General features: G+C 48.0%; 1 protein-coding gene across 4 annotated transcripts in view; it reads left to right on the top strand.

The window, feature by feature from the left end:
* Positions 1-19,541, top strand: part of ZBTB11 (zinc finger and BTB domain containing 11) — a 2,099,144-nt gene that overhangs the window by 754,719 nt on the left and 1,324,884 nt on the right. For all 4 annotated transcript variants that reach the window (XM_085622427.1, XM_085622426.1, XM_085622429.1 and 1 more), the window contains exon 5: positions 10,985-11,155. In XM_085622427.1, the coding sequence (XP_085478553.1) occupies positions 10,985-11,155 (171 nt within the window). The remainder of the gene's footprint in view (positions 1-10,984; positions 11,156-19,541) is intronic.

Here is a 19,541-nt window from a genome sequence, read left to right as displayed (position 1 = left end):
GCTACCCTACGTGGGCTTTTGGAAATTCCCTAGCAGGAGACCAATCTTATTGGCGTAGGAAGCCTCACCCTCTTCATGTGTCGTGCTTCAACATAGGCAACCTCTCACCATCCTGTTTGCATAATACCACCAGGGTGGACTCAACCTTGAAAAAGGGGAGGGAATTCTTAGAAAAGTTCTACTCTGGACGGTGTACGATTCAGACAGCTAAAAATACCTTGAGGCAACCCAGGCTATCACCTTTATTATTGTGAGCATCTGGTACAGATAGAACCAATACTGGGATGGGATGGAGGCTAAGTGGCCTTATCCATTCACATTGCGCCGACCTGTTTCTGCCCTAGATTCCGGTCATGGGCATTCGAAGGAGCTAAGGGATCCCTAACGGACTGGCCTATTTACCATTAGTAATTAAGGTGTAGCATCATTAATCCCAAGGTGAGTCCTACTTTGTTTATGGTTAAATATTCCTTATTTTAGGGGAAACCATCTACATGGTCTGTGGGAAGACTCTGTAGTCACACATTCGTCAAGAGGCCCATCGTGCCCGAAATCTATCTGTACTCCTCACCCAGATGCTGTGTGAGAAGTTGGCCTGGTATATGCTGTCCACTAATTAAAGTGGGCACCTTGCACCAGTTCAAACAACCCTTATGGTGATTTAAGAGGTCAAAGATAACCTTAGAAAGCTACCCAAGTGGTAACTGTGGAGAGCAACCGTCAGGCTTAGTCTTGAAGGAATATCAAGTAGCTTGTTTTACCAGAATGCAACCTTATAGTATTGGTTAAATGAAAGGAGAACCACACAGTAGTTACAAAAATATGTATTTATTAATATAACACTCTCTAGTACGACACAGTATCTGCTACACGCAGTTAATCACAAAGCACACAATACTGTAACATAGAAACAATAGTAAATAGCACTAATACACAGTGGGCTACAGGGGGAGACCGGACCATATATTAAAATAGTGATATAAGAACCACGACTCGAGTCAAGACAGTGTCTAGAGGATGTAAAATGCAGGGACCCGAAGGAGCCACCCAAGGTGAGTAAGTAGGGACCCAACGGAGGACGGGTGCAGTGTGGGAACACGACCGCATGCTCCATACAATTCTATTGGGAAGTCGCGGTTGAAAACTTCAAAGTTTAAGGATCCTTCCCATAGACTTCGAAGAAACCCCATGGAAGTTAGGAGGTTAGAGAGCCACCTCACCCGTGGATACTGTACTTCCAGAGTTACCTATCCCAGGGAAGCCAGGTGCATATGTCTGAAGTGCCGTCTGAAACCGACGTCGATCTCTATGGAGGGCTTTGAAGAAGAGCCACTGCTGGGAAGAAAAGTATCCGGTGGAATCCAAGGGTGGATTCTTGTTGAATGGTACCTGAAAGCAGAGGGGACAGAGTCTGGGTCACTCAGGAGGGACCAGGGGCTCGGTAGACGAATGCCCACCGATGTCGGGTGCTTGAGGTACGTTGAGGGGGTCTTGACTCTGCAGCCACAGGGACCAGGAGCCAGGAGACGTCGAGGATGACCAGGAGCCAGATACGAGCTGCCCCACGAAGGATGTCGAGTGCTGAGGGGTCGATGTCTGGCGGGAGCACTAACAAGCCTTGGCAACGGCAACCCAAGAAGAAGGTCAAGAAAGGTCACGGTCCGGACCAGCAAGGTCCAGGAGACTCATCAAACACAGGGGAGTCAGGGTAAGCCTGGAGCAACCAGGGGAGCCCAAAAAAAACTGACACTCAAGGGGATGCACAGGCCGGAGGCACCGGAGTCGCGATGGGACCTCGAGCGGTTTCACAAAGCATCAGCCCACAGAGCACTCAGAGCGAGGAGGCCAGAGTTCTTTGTATCACATGTTGCCAGAGGTTGGGGCTACTTGGAGCCCAGTGCACTTATTCGGGAAACGCCAACAAGCATATGCACTTGCAAATGAACGTGGTGCACAGGGGTATGGGTATTGCAGCCCCCATGAGGAGTTTCATTGTTTCGGTGCTCGTGGGGCTATCTCAGACCTCCAAGCACCGAAACAGTTGGAGAGGTATCATTGGAAAGGGGAGAATCTCCCCTTGCGAATGGTACCCTTCCCTAGTGGATCCCTGCTTGGGGATCGACCCAAGATGGCAATCTGCAAGCAGGGATCCACCCACTAGCCAACAGGTAGGGGGGCGCGGCCCCTTGGGCAGGGCCTTTGCTCCCCCCATATAATGTGGGTACAGACAGTCTAGCTGCCCCCCGGGTTGGCAGAAAGCACCCTAAATGCCAGGGATTTATTTTATACGCAAGGGGTGGGGGCTGCCCAGATCCTTCTCCTTCATCGCCACCAAGACCTGGAACACCCTCCCAACCCACCTACGACAGACCCAAGACCTACTCGCCTTCAGAAGACTCCTCAAGACCCCCCTCAGCGCCTTGAGACCCTCACGGGTAAGTAGCGCGCTTTACAAATACCCTGATTGATTGATTGAGAATGGGCATACAAATGCCCCCACCCTACCCCACCAAAGAAAACAAAATACGTTCTGCCCCCACAGGAGGCAGATGGGGGCAGTAGCCCCTGATCTGCCCCGGTGGGGCAGAAAGCCCACTAAGCACCAGGGGATTTTATTTTTTTTATAGACGTAGGGGTGTGGCCTGCCCAGAATGGACATGCTGATGCCCCCACCCAAAAAAAATGGTTTTCTTTCTGTCCCGTTGTCAACGTTGGCACAAATGGCTGTTTTTTTTAACTCATTTTCAATTTTTCCTATTTTCCTATTTTCAACTGTTAGTTTCTATAAGTAAACCTTGAAGGATCTACACAAATTACCCCTTGCTGAATTCAAAATGTTGGCTACTTTTTACAAATGTATAGCTTTACAGATCTATCATTGCTTTCATACCCATTTTTACCATTAATTGGAAGGAGGGGGAAAGCACAAAAAATAGCAAAAATAGGCCATGTCCCAGTAAAATGCCAAACCTGCGTAAAATTTTTTGATTTTCTGACAAAAGTCTGTCAGTACCTGAAAGCTGGGAAGATGGTAATTTTAGCACCACAAACGCTTTGTTGATACTATTTGCAGGGAAAAAAACCAGATGCTTAAATCTGCAGCCCTTTTTCTCATTTTTCCCCTAAAAACTAAATTTAGCTGTATTTTGGCTAATTTCTGGGTCCCCTCCAGGGGAATCAACAAACCCTGGGTACCTTTAATATCTCCATGGTGTTGGAAGAAAAGGACACAAACTTGGCTTGGATACCTTATGTGGTCAAAAGGTTACAGGGGCCTAAGCGCGAACTACCCCAAATAGCAAAAAAAAAAGGCTTAGCACAGGGGGGGGGAAAGGCCTAGCAGCGAATAGTACTGTAAAATTTCAGGTACCATTTCTTTGCAGCATCATTTAGTAACATTTTTGATGCATGCTAGTATTCCCCAAAAATATTCCTAATGGCAAATTAGTGTAACCAGTTTCAATAAGATTATACGAAGCAAAAATGAACAAGTATTGGCAAAGCCAGTAGGTCTGAAATTGATGGTCAGCTTTTTAGTTTTGTCAATATGTGACTTTTTTTGGTATGATTTTTTTTTAAACCTTATTGGTGTGGGAGCTGCCTGGCCCTCACCATTACAACAAACATTGGCAAAAGTAAAAAATTGTTTATGGTCTCAAAAAGCCCACACTGCCACAGTATTTACTGGCACTGAACAAAACTACTTTGTGTGCCAATATTCTCCTTGTGAAAGAGCAGCATTGCGTCACTCACAGTGAAGCCAGCCGATAGAGAGACAGAGAGAGACAGAATTTTAATAAACGCAAAAGGTCACGGTCAACGCCATATCAAATTAGGGGCCCAATTAGTAAACAAAGTCTCAAAAGTGCACCCATGGTATATGTCCTTGCATTAAGTGCGGTTCTACGGCTTTCGTGAATTCTCAAGAATTTCCAAAGTAGGACAAGAAATAGTACTCCTAGAAAATATTTGTGAACTGCATTTTAGCATGAGCAAATATGCATGTGTAGATTTGCTCATAAGGAAATCTGAGTGTTTGCAAGTTCACTTTCCTCCCAACCACTTTTTTTCCCAACTCTGGAAGAAGGTTAACGTCTGCAATTGTCAGGAGTAAATTTTCAACATTTCTCAGTATGGGAAAGATTATAGAAGAGTTGTTGAAAACGCTTAAAACATTCAAGTTAGTAGGTTTGCACAGACTCAAAAGAGCATTCTACCCCTGGAACTATTGCTTACCACTACCTTCAGCCTCAGTATATAGATCTGCGGAAATGTGGCAACATAAGGGGATTACAAGTATTCAAACATTACTATGGTATGAGCCCTGGCATAATCAGAGAGGTCAGAGCTCTTATATAAGAGATTTCTGCCATAATTTGTTGCCGCACTACATGGGACCAAAGGGACAAGTGGATTTTGTTACAAGACAAGTAGATTTATGAAGCAACCTGCTCCATGGACAAGTAGATATTTTAGTAAATTCAACACCACTGTACTCAATAGTCTGCTGGGCCGATTTTTAGATTGTGCCTAGAGCACGCATGCACTGTCAATAAAAGCAATTGTTAAAAAAAGTTTTAAAAAGCAGGTTTACCCAGTACCTGCAAGTCTTAATTACCAGCCACGGAACCCACCACGTACAACTAGGCCACACCCACCCCCTAGCGCTACCAATACTTCAGGAGAAAGCAACCCGCCCCTTTCTCCACCCCCTTCCTTTTAATGCTTTAATTTAAATGTAACTGCTTTGTTATTATGCTGTTGCCTTTCGTTGATCATTTTCTTTTATGTCTGCCTACTGACTACGCATTCAAGTGAATACCCGCCGTCCAGTGGATGTAGGCGGTTCAGGTTGTATTGTTGTTATCATATAAAATCAATAAAAAGGATTTAAACCGAAAAACAGGTTTAATGTCTACCCATTGCTTACCAATACTTATCATTAGTTCGCTTCCACGTCATTCTCGTTTCCTCGCTTCTTACTGTCATATGCTGTGGTAGCCTAAATGAAATACTAGCAATCAGCACATATGATGGACAGAATTTATTATAGATGACAATATAGCTGCTCGCCTCCTTCTGCATTCTTTCTGGGGCTTTTGTCCCTGCCGTGGAACATGGACCTATCACAGACTCCTGTTTGTGGCCACGGTCCTTCCACTGGCTGCCCACTCCTCCAGGTAAATGTGTCCTACTATGCACTCTATATGAGTGCATGGCACTGTACGGTCTCCCTACGCCCCTCCTCCGATGTCTGTTGTTGCTCCCTCCCCTGCAGCACACTCGAGGCCCTTCTCCCTCTGTTTGTTTTCCTCCCACACCCCTGATGTCCGCCCGCTGTTAGTTGTTTTTTTTTTTAACAAACCCCTCTCTTGTGTTGTTTACCCCGACACGTTTTTGTTTTTTTACACAAATTGCACAGCAATGAGGGCTACTGTGCAACATGGCTTAAATGAAAACGTTTTTCCCCCTTTAAGTTGTGTTGCACAACAGCTAAAAAACATTGAGAAAACAATAGATCTTGAATAGGCAAAACCTATTGGCTTTGCCTGTTTGGTGTTGTCACTGGCTTGTATGTCACTAATGAAGCCAGCTCCTTCTAAAGAGCTTTGCATCAAGGTTGAACAGAGAGATGGGCCCACATGAGATAAACTCCACCAGATAATTACTTGGATGTCAGATCGATGCCTCTGCCATGGACAGTGTGATTTTCTTAAATAGAAAAATGCTCATGTAGGCAAATGTGCCTGCCAGAAAGAAATGAAGATAACGGATTTTAGCATTCTTATGATCTTTTGCTCTGCATTAGGGTCAGGTCCGGTTCTAGCGGGTGGGCCGGGTGAGCCAGGCTCACCCAAACATGAGCCTGGCCCACCCAAACAGGAGCCTTGGCCCTCGCAGGGAGGGCTTGAAGGCAGGCGCGCAGAGCACACGTGGTGTTGTCAGCCCGGGCCGAGACAGTTTACCGGCACGCACACACACAGACAGTTTTTGAGATTATCGCAGCCGCACCTGATTACTTCACAGGTCTTTAAAAGACCATTTACATGTTAATGAGGCTTTGTTTATTTTTTCACCCCTTCATCTCCACATGGCGAAAGGGACAAATCCTTTCTTTGACAACGGTAACCTTTGCCTACTGTCCTGCTGCGTGGATATTGATTTTTCTATGCAGCGCAGGAGAAAATAAGTTTGTTTATTCCTATTCACCTTTCCTGGCCCCTGCAGCTGGTTATCACATCAGGCTGTGACACAAAGTTTGACTAATGGAGTAGGTAAGAGAATTTGCTACTATTTGTTTTTCGGTTTAAAATCTGCACAGGCCCAGCAGGACACATACTTCGTGTGTGCTTCATTTAAACAGATGTTATTATCAAGGCCGATGCAGGACAACAAAAGGACAATACAAAATGCCCAGATAACGCTGGTGATTAATGATCCTGCTGGAGAGCAATCATTTGTCTGTTAGTAGGTTTTAAATGCAGATGAACTGTATTTTATGTGGAAGCGCAGTGGGTTACTGCCTTTGTCACAGAAATCCTTGTGTTCCTTGCAGTTCAGAAGTTACAATCCTTACATAGGACAGTGACCAATGAACTGTCATCAAAGAGCTGCATACAAACATGAATGGTATAGTTACAACTTCGCTTTTTTTGTTTTGTGACATAGTTAGAACTTTCTCAGTCTTTTATTATTCTAATGTTGCTAATATGAGTATGTTTGAACAGATATACATTTTTGACTAGTCTGGCTGGGATCCTGCTATCCAGGACCCCAGCCTATCTGCTTTCTCCCTAAAACTGATGTGAGTACCCTAGGTACCAACCAATTGGATGCTGAGGGTGCCCTGCCAGTCCCTTGTAGATGGTACCCTAGGTACCCAGGGCATGGGTCCCTCAGTAGGCCTACCAGGGCTGCAGCACTTATTGTGCCACCCTGGGACAGCCACACAAACTGACACCACCAGACCACTACTGTAGTCTGGGTAAGGTGGTGCTAGCACCCCTTACAGGGATATAGGTACCCTATATCCCACCCCATTACAATACATGTACTCTCATAGGTCACCCCTATAGCAGGCCCTGGTAATCCTACAGGGCAGGGTGCTGAGGTATGTGTGAGGGGGGTCCCCTACCTGAGTAGGGCCTCTCTGCAACCTTCGTAAAATCGTTACTGGGTTGTTTGTAGTGTAGCCATACCATATACTCTTAACCGCATTATAAGTGAATCGCGTCATCGCAATAACTTGAGTATGGCTACACAGAACCATATCGTGTTTGGTGTCAAACATGTAGGACTCATACCCCCAGTCCAGCCATGGGCATGAGGGTACGATTCCCCCTTGCTAGAAGGGCGATATGGGAAAAGCGGTAGAATTTAGACACCAATTTAAAAGTGCACAAGTTACACAAAATGGCTACTGCCCGCCACCTACACGACCCTGGCTGGCTGTTGCTGGGGAAAACCCCAGCCTCGCCAGCTGGACAATAGGGCTCCTGTGGCAGGGAGGTGCTAGCATCTCAGACAGGATAATGTGGATTGGAACAGGGTGGGTGCACCAAATGTCCTTTCAGAGTTGCACGTAGGCAGCTGCAGAGACCTAATTCTGCATACACCGCTTGGAACCGGTTCAGGGGCATCCTGCCCCTCGCCCAGGCGGGAAACACACAAAGGGGAGAGGGTGTAGCCACCCTTTCCCGCCTCACCAGCCATTGGTGGACACTACTCTGGACACTCCCCTAATCTTGGGGATAAAGGTGAATAACGTGGCCCCAGAGCCTCAGATTACTTTGGAACTTTACAGAACCGACCTTCGACGAGCTGCTGCCCAGCTGACTGAAGAAATCTCCCTTAGGATAAAGGAGTTATCCCCCTGCTTGGCAGGCACCTGAAACACTGCAAGTGACCCGGTTGGAACTTCGCTGCTCTCACGAACTTCGACGTCTACCAGAACCCTTGAGGTGGGTTTCCAGCGCATCCCAGAGGCCAGTGAGTGTGCTCAACGAGTTTGGGCACCGTGGACCGCGTTGGTGCCGAGATCCCCGAGACCCCGGCCTCTACTTGCCATAGCACACGACCCTGACCAGTGGGGAAGTTGTGCTTTGGCCCGTTTACGAGCCAACCACTTTGCAGCAATTGTGCCGAAGACCAGCGCCCTAGCCCCCTCCGGTGGCCCGTGGGTGCCCTTTTATGCTCTCCAAATTGCCGCCTCCCGCGGTCCCTTGTCTCTCGACTGGTGGGCTCTAGCGGAGGTCTATCTTTGAATACAAGAGTTCCCCTGGTTGCTCCAGGCCTGCTCTACACTCTCTCCAAAGGAGAGCACCCTCAGACCTTGTGGGTCTGCACCAGCAGCTGCTTTGTTCATCTTGCGTGGGTTGCGGTTGCCAAGGCTTAGTGGATCCAATCGGGACACTAACACCGCAGCGACCCTCATCCGACGTGGGACAGTCGCCCTCCAGAAGATGGCCTTCCTTGAAGCCTCCCGGAGCCCATGACTGCAGAGCCAAGCTGCACCCATCTCTACCTGAAGCACCCGACATCCACGAGCTCCTTCCTGTGAGCTCCCTGGTCACTGTGCCGTGACCCAGACTCTGTCCCCTCTGCTTTCAGGTTCTTCTCTACATTTTCTACATCTTAGATCTTCACGACTTCATCGACACTTTCGGCTAGCAGCAGTTTGGACTACTTTTCCATTGAAAATCAGCCCGCGACCCGACACCAGAATCGACCTATGCACCCGGCTTCCCTGGGGCAGGTAACAGTGGTACTTCAGTACTCCCGTGGTGGTGGGCTCTCCAAAGCCTTAAGTCTCAAGCCTTAACTTTGTACTCCTGCTAGAAGTGTCTTTAATCTTTAAATGTTCAACCGCGACATTCTCCGTAGACTAGCATTGCGATCCCGATAGCAACTTCTTGTGCTGCACGCGTCTCCCGTGGGTCCCCTTCCTCTTAACAGTGGGTGGATTCTGAAGGGGCAAGCGATCCTGAATGCCCTAGGCATTGTCTGTAGAATTGTCGTGGTTCTTATATCACTATTTTAGTATATGGTTTGGTCCCCCCCTGGGGCCCATTGATTTCTGTGCTATTTATTGTGTTTATAAATGCTTGTTTGAAGTGTAACTTTGCCACTAGCCACATAAAGTGACTGTGGGATTCTGTCTAGAATAAATGCATATATTTAATATATATACCTGTGTGGGCTACTCTTTCGTTTGGTTATTCAAGAGGTTATTATGGTAAAACAATAAGCTTAACACTCCTTCAAGACTTAGCCTGAAGGCTGCTCTCCACAGCTACCACTAGGATAGCTTTCTTTAAAGGTTGTCTTAAACCTATCATCAATAAGAGTCGAATTGGATTGGTGCAAGGTGTCCCTATAACTAGGAACAGCATATGCCAGGCCAACTTCTCACACTAAGGTTGTGTTTCCTCGGACCAAACTCTCTTAAAATATACTGCCAACCAGTATGGATGACATGTGATTCATACACCTTGTAATCCTCATTGGCTTGTGTGACATTCCCTGTAGACTGATTTACATACTTGTATGATTCATTGTCTCTGTATAATGTGTGCGTGGTCTAAAGTTCTGACACACACTACACTGATATGAGTTACACTATACAACAAATGAAATGCATATGAGAGAGGGGCTACGTAAAGATGAGGGGCACTGTTGGAGGGTGGCAGTGAGAGAATCTGAGGAGGAGGTAGTGGGAGGGGCTATGGAGCGAAGAGGGGCACTGTTTGAGGGTGGCAGTGAGGGAATCTGAGGAAGAGGTCATGGGGTGGAGGGGGGAGCTAGGGAGAGACGAGGGGCACTGGTGGAGGGTGGTAGTGAGGGAGTCTGAGGAGGAGGTCATGAGGGGGAGGGGCTACAGAGAGATTAGGGGCACTGGTGGACGGTGACAGTGAGGGAATCCGAGGAGGAGGTCACGAGGGGGAGGAGCTATGGGGAGATGAGGGGCACTTGTGGCGTGTGGCAGTGAGGGAATCCGAGGAAGAGGTCAATAGTGGGAGCCATGGAGGGATGAGGGGCACTGTTGGAAGGTGGTAGTAAAGGTATTTACGGAGAAAGAGGTTATTGGTGTGGCGCCAAAAAAGACTTTCACATCAGCTCTAAACCCGGCCCTGTCATGGCCTTTCTGTTTTTGTTTATTTAATTAGCAGTCTGGTCATAAGAGCTACTGTGGAACATACTTTAAAGTGCATGCTAATTATATTTACTGCTATATTCAATGTTTTAAGTTTGAAGGTGATTTTACTAATGTTTTTACTGGGGAAAAATGAAAGTTGAGCCCGATGGTGCCTGATATGGGGCTGGGGCCCAAGGTCAACTGTGAGATAAGGTGCACTGGAGAGGAGTAGTGGATAATCAAGCCTGTAAAGGAGTGCGTTGCAGAGTCCGGGGTCAGGTGGAGGTAGTAATGAAGAGGGATTCTCCCTGAAGGCTCGCACAGAGGGAGCCCGAGAAGTGTCAGTTGCCTGATACTCCCACCTCAGAAACCTCCTTTTCCCATCAAAGGAACATACATAGAAAAAACACTTTTTGAGAGTGATAATATTTAGAAACAGATTTGGAAAAGAGTGTGTTTTACTGGGCCTTGTAAGACTAAGGAGAGATAAAGGAGGGCCCTAAAGCAGGCCTGCCTAGACATATATGCGACAAATCAAGCCCGCAGTGGCCCACCCAAATGCACCCTTGGCCCACCCAAATAAAAATTCCTGGAGCCGGGCCTGATTAGGGTTGATTATGATTTAACAAGGCAATATTTGCACCAGAAGGGCACTTTTAAGGGGCACAAAACTAAATTTGTTTTCATGTTTCCTTACCTAACTGTGTCATGTCCAAACACCTGTAAGAGGCGAGGTGTTTGGCAACCATATGTTCAGATTTTGTTTTTGGCTGCTTCATAGTATTCATCTGTAAACAGACTGTGAGTAAATTACTCCTTGGCTTGAACTTGTCAACTTTTCCGTTTAAGGTTGCCAAGAAGCTCGTTCAGAGAGGAAGAAAGTTGAAGTTGCCAAGGAGAGACAAAATGAAAATGCATGCGAAGCACGAGTGCAATGACTGCGGATTGGTTTTTCAGAGGCCCTACGCACTTATCATGCATACCCTGAAACATGAACAAACAAAGGAATTCAAGTGCCCGGTAAGCCAAATTCTTGACTAATTCCTTCAAAGACATATAAGCTAAAACATTCACTATATATATATAACCACATATGGGGCGTGGCCAACACACTGAGATGGAGGATGCATTTTAGAAATTCTCCCGAGGCCTCCTCCGAAATCTTTCCTCATCCTGGCACCCTGGACACTTACTGCTTTGTTTTTTTTTTTTTTTTTTTTTTTAAAAACCTTTATTTCGATAGATGCACAATACACAGCGTCTGCCTACAACCCCCTCGGGGCCGGCCGCTATGACATTGGAGAACATAGAACAATAATGTCAGGATAAGAAAAGGTTTAATTTTATGGTTTTGTCGAGTACAACGTAGTGTACTTCGAACAGAGTCGAAGCTAATCACTGACCAGGAGAGACATCACCCTTCACGGAGCACCCAGAAGGAAGCGTTATATAGGAAGGCATTGGTAAGGAGACAGGTGGCCACCATCCAGGGACGAAGAGCATACACTATAGCACAGAATGATAAAACACAATAAGCTCCTTACTAACACTGAACCCCGACCCCGAAGAAACAAAGAAACATAAAAGAAAAGGAAACCAAAGAGGAAGGGAGAAAGAAAGAGAGAGAGGGCCATAGAGACGAAGAAGACATAGAACACATCCCATCCCCCCACCCTGCATACCAGCGGAAGGCCATGGCCCACCCCCCCCCAATAGGCATGCCTGTCGCCCCAAATGAACCCCAAGTAGGAAAGAGAGTCCGGAGAGTGGGAAATAACCTCCCAGTCTCCGACTCCCAGAGAAGGCAGGAGGAGGAAATGTTACATACTCCCGGTCACCACAGCCCATTAAGCATCCCCCACCCTGAAAATCATCAGCACAACTGAAGAAGCAAGCAAAGCGGCAGGTGGGGAGACTCCATTTCAAATGTGCGAGCAAAGCAGATAATTAGCAGCCTCATCCTAGTCCCCGCCCGCCAATACGTACAGCAAACTAAAGAAAATCGCCCAGCCCCGGCCCGGTCCTGAGCGGCCCCACAGATCCACCCCCGCGGCAAACAGTAGCAATTTACACACATGCGGCACAACCGATACATAAGCAATTATTCTAGTCCGGGTCATGCCAGGCGGTCAAGCAGGATCATCAAGGGAGGCAACATCAACCCTGGCCTGAACGCGGAGACCCCACCAAACATGGCCGCCGCTGGGAGTGTACCTCAGGCAGAACAAAGGAGCAAGATGGCCGCTCACGGCAGAGAAGACGCAGAGGGAGAAGAAGCGAGAGTTCCCAGTCATAGACCATCACCACATCGATAGTGACAAACACAGTTTTCCCCACCGAACGGCACACACTCCGGCGATGTTGAGGTAGACACGGCAACACCCGCAGAGGCAGAGTCTCAGCTTGTAAAGTGGAAGGGAGCTTTATATCTGCAACTTGATCATTAGACAAACCCTCGACACTGTAACCAGGGAGAGGACGATCCATAGTACCCCCCTGTCGCCAATTTGTATCCGCCTCGAAGGGAATGAGAGGCATTGGGGGGTCAGACAACCGCAGTAGTTCCCTGGATGGCATAGCAGCATCGATCTTCCACTCCAGTTCTCGAGTGCGTTGGCACCATGTCGCCCGCAAGTCCCCCAGGGCTAGAAGGATATCACCATAGGTCAGGTCTGCTCCCTGCTGCAGCATGCCGACTGTATGTAAAGGCGCCACCGGGACACCCTCCAGCTCGACAGCAGGCAGTGAAGCCTGCGTCAGGGACATGGCGGCCTCCGCCTCTCCGGCGAAGCAGACCGGCACCGACACCATTTCCGCCGCCAGCCCACCTCGGAGGGGTGAGGGCGACTCCATAGGACGGAGGAACAATAGTGAGGGCAAGAGGAGTTGCTGCTCGCTATACGGGGCTCACACGATGGGAGAGCCCTCGGCTGTGTTGCAATGCGGGTGGTGGGCGCTCTCAAACGGTCACCGCTCTGACCGCTGGTAGGAGGACAAAGGAAGATTCGCCAGCCCGGACCCAATCGTACAGGAATTCTCTCCGTCGCGAAGAAGGCTCCGCCAGGCCGCCCACTCCACGTCCGGTCACATTTCCCCCGGCGCCGGTCCAGCCCCAGGTCGTCTCACCGTACGTGATAAGCGGTGTCCGGCGGTGGTGGTCGGGCCAGAATGCGTGGGCAAAGTCCAAAGTCGGCGAACTCTATGAATCCTCGACCAAAAAAGCCGGCGGGAACATCGGAGGAATGCGGGAAGTATCAGCGCATTCGTGGTTACATTTGCTCGCGCCGTAGGCAGGATTAAAGATCAGGATGTCATGTAAACAGCAGACGGGCTGCGGAGCCGGGAGCTCAGACGTCCTGTCCGTCCGCCATCTTGGCTCCTCCCCCACTTACTGCTTTGTTAACCCTCTACCGTACCCCCCAGCACGTGGACATCTACTTTACTTTGCACCTCGCCTGTCTGCGGTCAGACAGACAGCTTCCATTCCTGCCGCGGTTGGGACGCGCTTGGCTTCGCTCGGGGTGGCGGCGGCCCATATCCACTGAGACGTTGTCTTTTATTTAAAAAAAATAAAATATTTTTTTTTGCTTATTTATATAGCGCGAACTCGACCCGAAGGTATTGGAGCGATTTACATAGGACCGTATTTACATTACACATTCAGGCACGGGGAGATTAAGTGATTTGCCCAGAATCACAGGCTGTTGACGCGACCTCGAGGCTCGAACCCTGGTTTCCTGCACCAGAGGCGGCAGCGCAGCCGACGTCCCTGCTTCTGGGCATCTCCCTCGCAAGACTGCCTCACCTTGTGGCTTCGCTTCTGGCCAGTGACCTTTGCGGCTTCCGACCACCTGATTGCGGCAAGTTGATATGTCAGGACTGTCCAAGGCCACGCTGAGAGAGCCGTGACATAAGCCTGAGGCGCGGCGCTGGGCGGTGTAACAGGAGCTGTGGCCTGCTTTTTAGGTCGTGCCTTTAGCAGCAATGCGCATGCGTTGCTCGCTTTGTGAGGCATGCAGTATAGAGTATGGAGTGGAAGCTCTCTGCCCATGATTTTCATTGGCTCGTGTCATTGTCTTTCATAAATGCTGCCTTCTGATTGATTATGAGGCTTGTTAGTCCCTCCTTATTATGGCCATGTCATCATTTGTACCCTCCCATGGCTATTGGCCCCTTTACTTAGAGTGTTACACAGTACGGTAGGTGTTATTTAGACTGAGCACTACATTTTTCCCTGCCTTCTGTCACCTTTCTCAACCCCTCCCGTTGTCGTGCTTCCTCCCCTCCCGTTGTCCGTGATGCAGTGCAATAGGTCTCGCGTAAATGCGAGTCCTATTGCATTGCAAATGCTTATTTTTTTTCTTCAGACTTTCACTTTTTTTGCTCTTTGCTAGTAATAATATAGCTCAGCGAGTTAATACATGCCGCCGAGATGAGACAGCCTGCAGGGTTTACAGCCGAGTCAGGGAGTGCTTCCAGTCGGTGTGGAGTGCAGTCAGCTCTGACCCTTCTTGTGCACGTGACAGTCCACTGCCTGCTTCCGGGTTATGTGGATGGACAGTCACCCCTACACTCGGTGCTTGCCTTTTGGAGGTCCAGACCGTCTATGCTTCCTGTGTACGTCACCTGTCCACTGCAGCCCATGCACCTCCTGCTTGTCACACACTCCCTTCCTCTGCAGCCCCAGGCTGCCTGCGATGTGCACTGCCAGCACCCTCCCGTCGGTCTCTGCCCTGTGCCAGCGCCCATGCGCCCTGTGGGACACGTACTCTCACATTACTGGCTCTTGGCCCATCAATTGTGAATATTCTGTTTTGTTTTCATCTTATTAGCGCCAAGAAGACTGTTTGAGGTGCGCCAAACAAGATTTGTACATACTGTGACTCAGACATTCATCGGAGACATACATTGTCTCTTTGGTTCACCCCTGATGAATACAGGCCCCAGCTAGGCCCGCAGGACACAAGGGTTCGCTCTCCTGTAATGGAATCTACAAGGAAGTTGGCACGGAAACTGCAAAGTACAAAGACAGCATTTATTAACCCTTAAGGGTGGTCCTACAATCCACACAACACTCTTCAGTATTGCATAGAGTAGCACAAAGAACTTGCGTACATGGTCCCCTTTTATACACAATAGAGGGGCTCATAAGTGGGTGGATACAACATGAAGCCGAAGAACATTACCATTTATGGTCATTTTCGATACTGAATCAATATGTGGGCGGAGCTAACACACTCCTTGAGCCCGCGAAAACATGGTCAAGCAAGGCTAACTGATAACAGATGTGGTCAAGTCTGGGCATGTGCCAGATGGACAAAGGAGCTATTTATAGACTGTTACTAGGCAGATTACAAGAGCAACTAACACAGAGGTTGGACTCTTCTCGTGAGGAACACGTGGAAGCATGACAATACAAAATGGAGTCCGAACTTCGGTCAACATAACGGAGAAAACATGATCTATAAAAGGGGAATTAATGTCTTTAGTAAATGCTTAATCACATCGTCGTTTCAATTTTCAACAGACGACCCTTTCAGCATTTACTGAAGACATCCGGTTTGTTAGGATAATCATCATGTATGTCAATTGTCATCATTTCTTCAACTTCTTTAGCTAAACGTTTTCGGTGAGCAACATCGGCAATAGCTTTCTTATCAGGAATACAGAATGATACACATAATGAGCAGAGCAAGGGACCACATTGAACGCAGATACAGCACGAAAACAGAACCGCTACAATAATGCAGAGACCAGTTAGAACCTTCCATCCCCAGGCAGTAATTAACGCCCAAAACCATCCAGAAAAGGACCAAGTGCCGTTTTCTGTATGGATCTCAGCTGCAATTTTATGCAGTTTATTGATGGCATTGTAAACTGATGGCGTATGATCAGGGATAAACACACAACAGCTACTTCCAATAATTTTACATGCTCCTCCTCTGTCAGCTAGCATAACGTCTAAGACCATACGATTCTGCAATGCAACAATTCTAGTAATTTGCAATTCCTCCGTAAGATTCCCAAGAGCAGCAGCAGTCTGATTTGTCACAGCTTCTACCACTCTTGTTAATCTTCGGATCTTCCTACTGTTCAGGGCAGCTCCAACAAAGAAAAACAGTCCTAAGTTAAAATCAATATACTGTTGCAGACTGGTATCAGTCTGATCTACATCATCAATTGATAAGGTACGTTTATACCTATTTACAGTCACATTATTCAATAATTTCAGATCCTTATGATAAGATGCGGGTGCTAGGAATACAGGAGGTAATAGGAATGATACATAGCATACCCCAGACCACCCAGCCGGCAGACGGTAATAACCTTTATTTCCACACACAAAATACGTATTATGGGAGGCCAAGAAGGTACTATTGTTCAACCCATCAATATTCAGAACAGTAATACAATCACTAACACCAATAGGGATGAAACCCACACTCTGGACACACAGATCCGCTTGAGCTTGTGCTACTTGGATCACAAATTTGTCCTTTCCCACAGTGTCTCTTGTGTTCGTGAAGATGTAGGGAATGGATTCATTGTCTGGTCGGTACTCTTCCCACTCCCAAATTGTCCCATTCGCTTGTGGATACCCATTTTTGTCTTGATGGCATTCTTTATTGAGTCTAAAAAGCAATCGTCCCACTGTCGGTTTCCGAGTGGCAAAAAGCAAAGTGTACCATGCTCTACAAGAGCCATTATGGGAGAAAGGAAGTGGTATAAATGGCGTTCCTCCTTTCTTCTGATGAGCTGGTATCATCCCACATATCCAACAGTTCGTAGCATTCGTAGCAACGTGGGTATGATGCAGCATCTGGATGAAAGTGTTGTTCAAGTAAGATTGTCGATGCTTCAACTCTTGATATGGTAATGTATAAAAGTAGTGCTCCTTAGGCACCGGAGTTGTCAACACAAGAATCTTCCGAGCGGGAGTTACATCCTCCACGAACCATGTGGTTATCCCAACAATGGCTACTGTCAACATGAACCCTAATGCACAAAGGATTTTCTTTTTCTCCATATCAAAGTAAAAATAAAACCCAATATCTTCCTGAAACTAAAAGTCTGTCAGAACTCTTCCCCTTGGGCAGTGGTTGATTTCTTCACCAGCGGGCCAAGACGGGTGTCACTACACTAATGCAGGGCTGATCCCCCCCCCTTGCCTCATCGGCTCTCCGTTTCACTAACCCAAGGGCCGTTCTGACAGTATGTCCCGGTACTGGAAAACTCACTTCCTTGGTCGAAGGTGATATCGCCTTCCTCCAGGAGTCGCGTGGTCCGGAAAGAGCTCCTCAGTGGCGTTTGGCTCCGCAGCACGGCCTGTCTCTGCAGCCAGGATTTCTCGTTGATCGGTCAGCACGGCAGGTTCCACCAATCCGGGCGGCACCTTCCTACAGTGCAGGGAATGGATCCAATTCTTTCTGTTGGAGACTCGCACAGCCGTCCTCGTTGCGAGGAGGACCTGCTCAGGACCCACCCATCTCGGTTCCAAGCTGTTTGTTCTGTCAAATATTTTCACCATCACGTGGTCCCCAGGCCGGAGACCATGTCCTTCACCGGTAGACCGATCAGGGAGCGCCTCTCGGACCTGTTGATGAATAGAAACCAAGTTATCCGTTAACTGTGCCAGGTAATCGCTCATCATTACACAAGGTACATCATACACAGCCTTAGGTCTTGGTGGACCCCAAATATTCATTGGGCGTCCGAAAACAATCTCATACGGTGTAAGGCCAGTTCGAGAGTGCGGTACCGATCTAATTGACAATAATGCCAGTGGCAGAGCGTCTGGCCAAGTCAAAGACGTCGAAGCTTGAATTTTAGCGATCTTAAGCTTCAGCGTACCATTATACTTCTCGACTAGTCCTGCAGACTGGGGGTGGAATACCGCGTGAAACTTCTGGGTGATGCCCAGGCCCTTCAAGACATACTTTATAACATCCGCTACAAAGTGAGGCCCATTATCACTCCACAGAAGTCTACAGACGCCATATCGAGGGAAGAACTCCTTCAGCAGCAACTTCGCAGTAGTCATTGCAGTATTGTCTTTCGTAGGGTACGCTTCAACCCATTTGCTGAAAGCGCAGACCACTACTAGAACATACTTCAGGTTATTACAGCGCTCAAGCTGGATGTAATCCATCTGCAAAACCTCGAAGGGCGCAGTAGGTGTCACAAACCCTCCTGCTGGAGTTCGAGTACCCTTTCCTGGGTTGTACCTCAGGCAGATCATACAAGTCTGCACCACCCTCTTCGCTGTGCTAGCAATCTCTGGATGCTCCCAGACTTGGGTAAGCAATTTCACAATTGCGGAAGCTCCAACATGTGCTAGCCCATGTGCCATCTGAACCATAGGTTGTACAAAAGCCGTGGGTAATTTCCATCTATCCATCTGCTTATTTCTCCAGCAACCCTCATCATCCAATTCTCCCTCACTAGCCCATTGTTCCCGCTCTTTGTCAGAAGCGGTCCTTTGCATTTCTCGCACTTCCTCCTTCGCATCATGCCATCTTTCCACCTGTGACTTTACTACATACATGGCAGTAGTACCGGGCTGCATCGCAGTCTCCCGTGCTACTCGATCTGCTAACGCATTCCCTTCTCCAACTTTATCAACTACTTTCCTATGGGCGCTACACTTAACGATGGCAATTTTCTTTGGGTACGTCAGTGCAGTTAAAAGATTGTGAACTAACTCTCCATGCATTATCTGAACTCCATGTGACGTTAAAAACCCTCTCTCCTTCCAGAGTAGGCCGAAGTCATGCGCTACTCCGAAGGCATAGCGGCTATCTGTATAAACATTCACACATAATCCTGTACTGAGCTCACATGCTCGTGTTAGTGCTATCAGTTCCGCTGCTTGGGCTGATTTCTGTGGTAAGCGTGCTGTCTCCACTATCGTTTGTAATGTGGTAATTGCATACGCTGCTGAAGTCGTACCATCTGGTAGCTTCAGGCATGATCCGTCCACCCACAGTTCTCCATCTACCTCTGGAAAGGGCGTATCCTGGAGATCAATACGACCCTTTGTTTGTTCCTCAGTCACGAGAATACAATCATGCGCTTTCCGCGCCTCAGGCTGGGTTTCGGGGTATGGCAACAATGTTGCCGGGTTTAACGTTACGCACCTTTTTAACGTAATATGAGGAGCCAAAAGCGTCAACTCATATCCCGTTAAACGGGCACTAGTCAAATGTTGCGTCTTTGTTTGATTAAGCAGGGCATCGACAGCATGGGGGACTAATACCAACAGCTTATGAGATAACACAATTCCCTCACTTTGCCGTATTGACACAGCTGTCGCCGCAACCGAGCGAAAACACCCTGGTAATGCTCGGGCGACAGGATCAAGTACAGCCGAAAAATATGCACAAGGGCGCTGCTTATCGCCGTGCAT

Source organism: Triturus cristatus, chromosome 8, assembly GCF_964204655.1.
Source record: "Triturus cristatus chromosome 8, aTriCri1.1, whole genome shotgun sequence".
NCBI classification, from domain to species: domain Eukaryota; kingdom Metazoa; phylum Chordata; class Amphibia; order Caudata; family Salamandridae; genus Triturus; species Triturus cristatus.
Note: the sequence above shows the minus strand (reverse complement) of the source record. Positions and strands in the feature narration are given on the sequence as shown.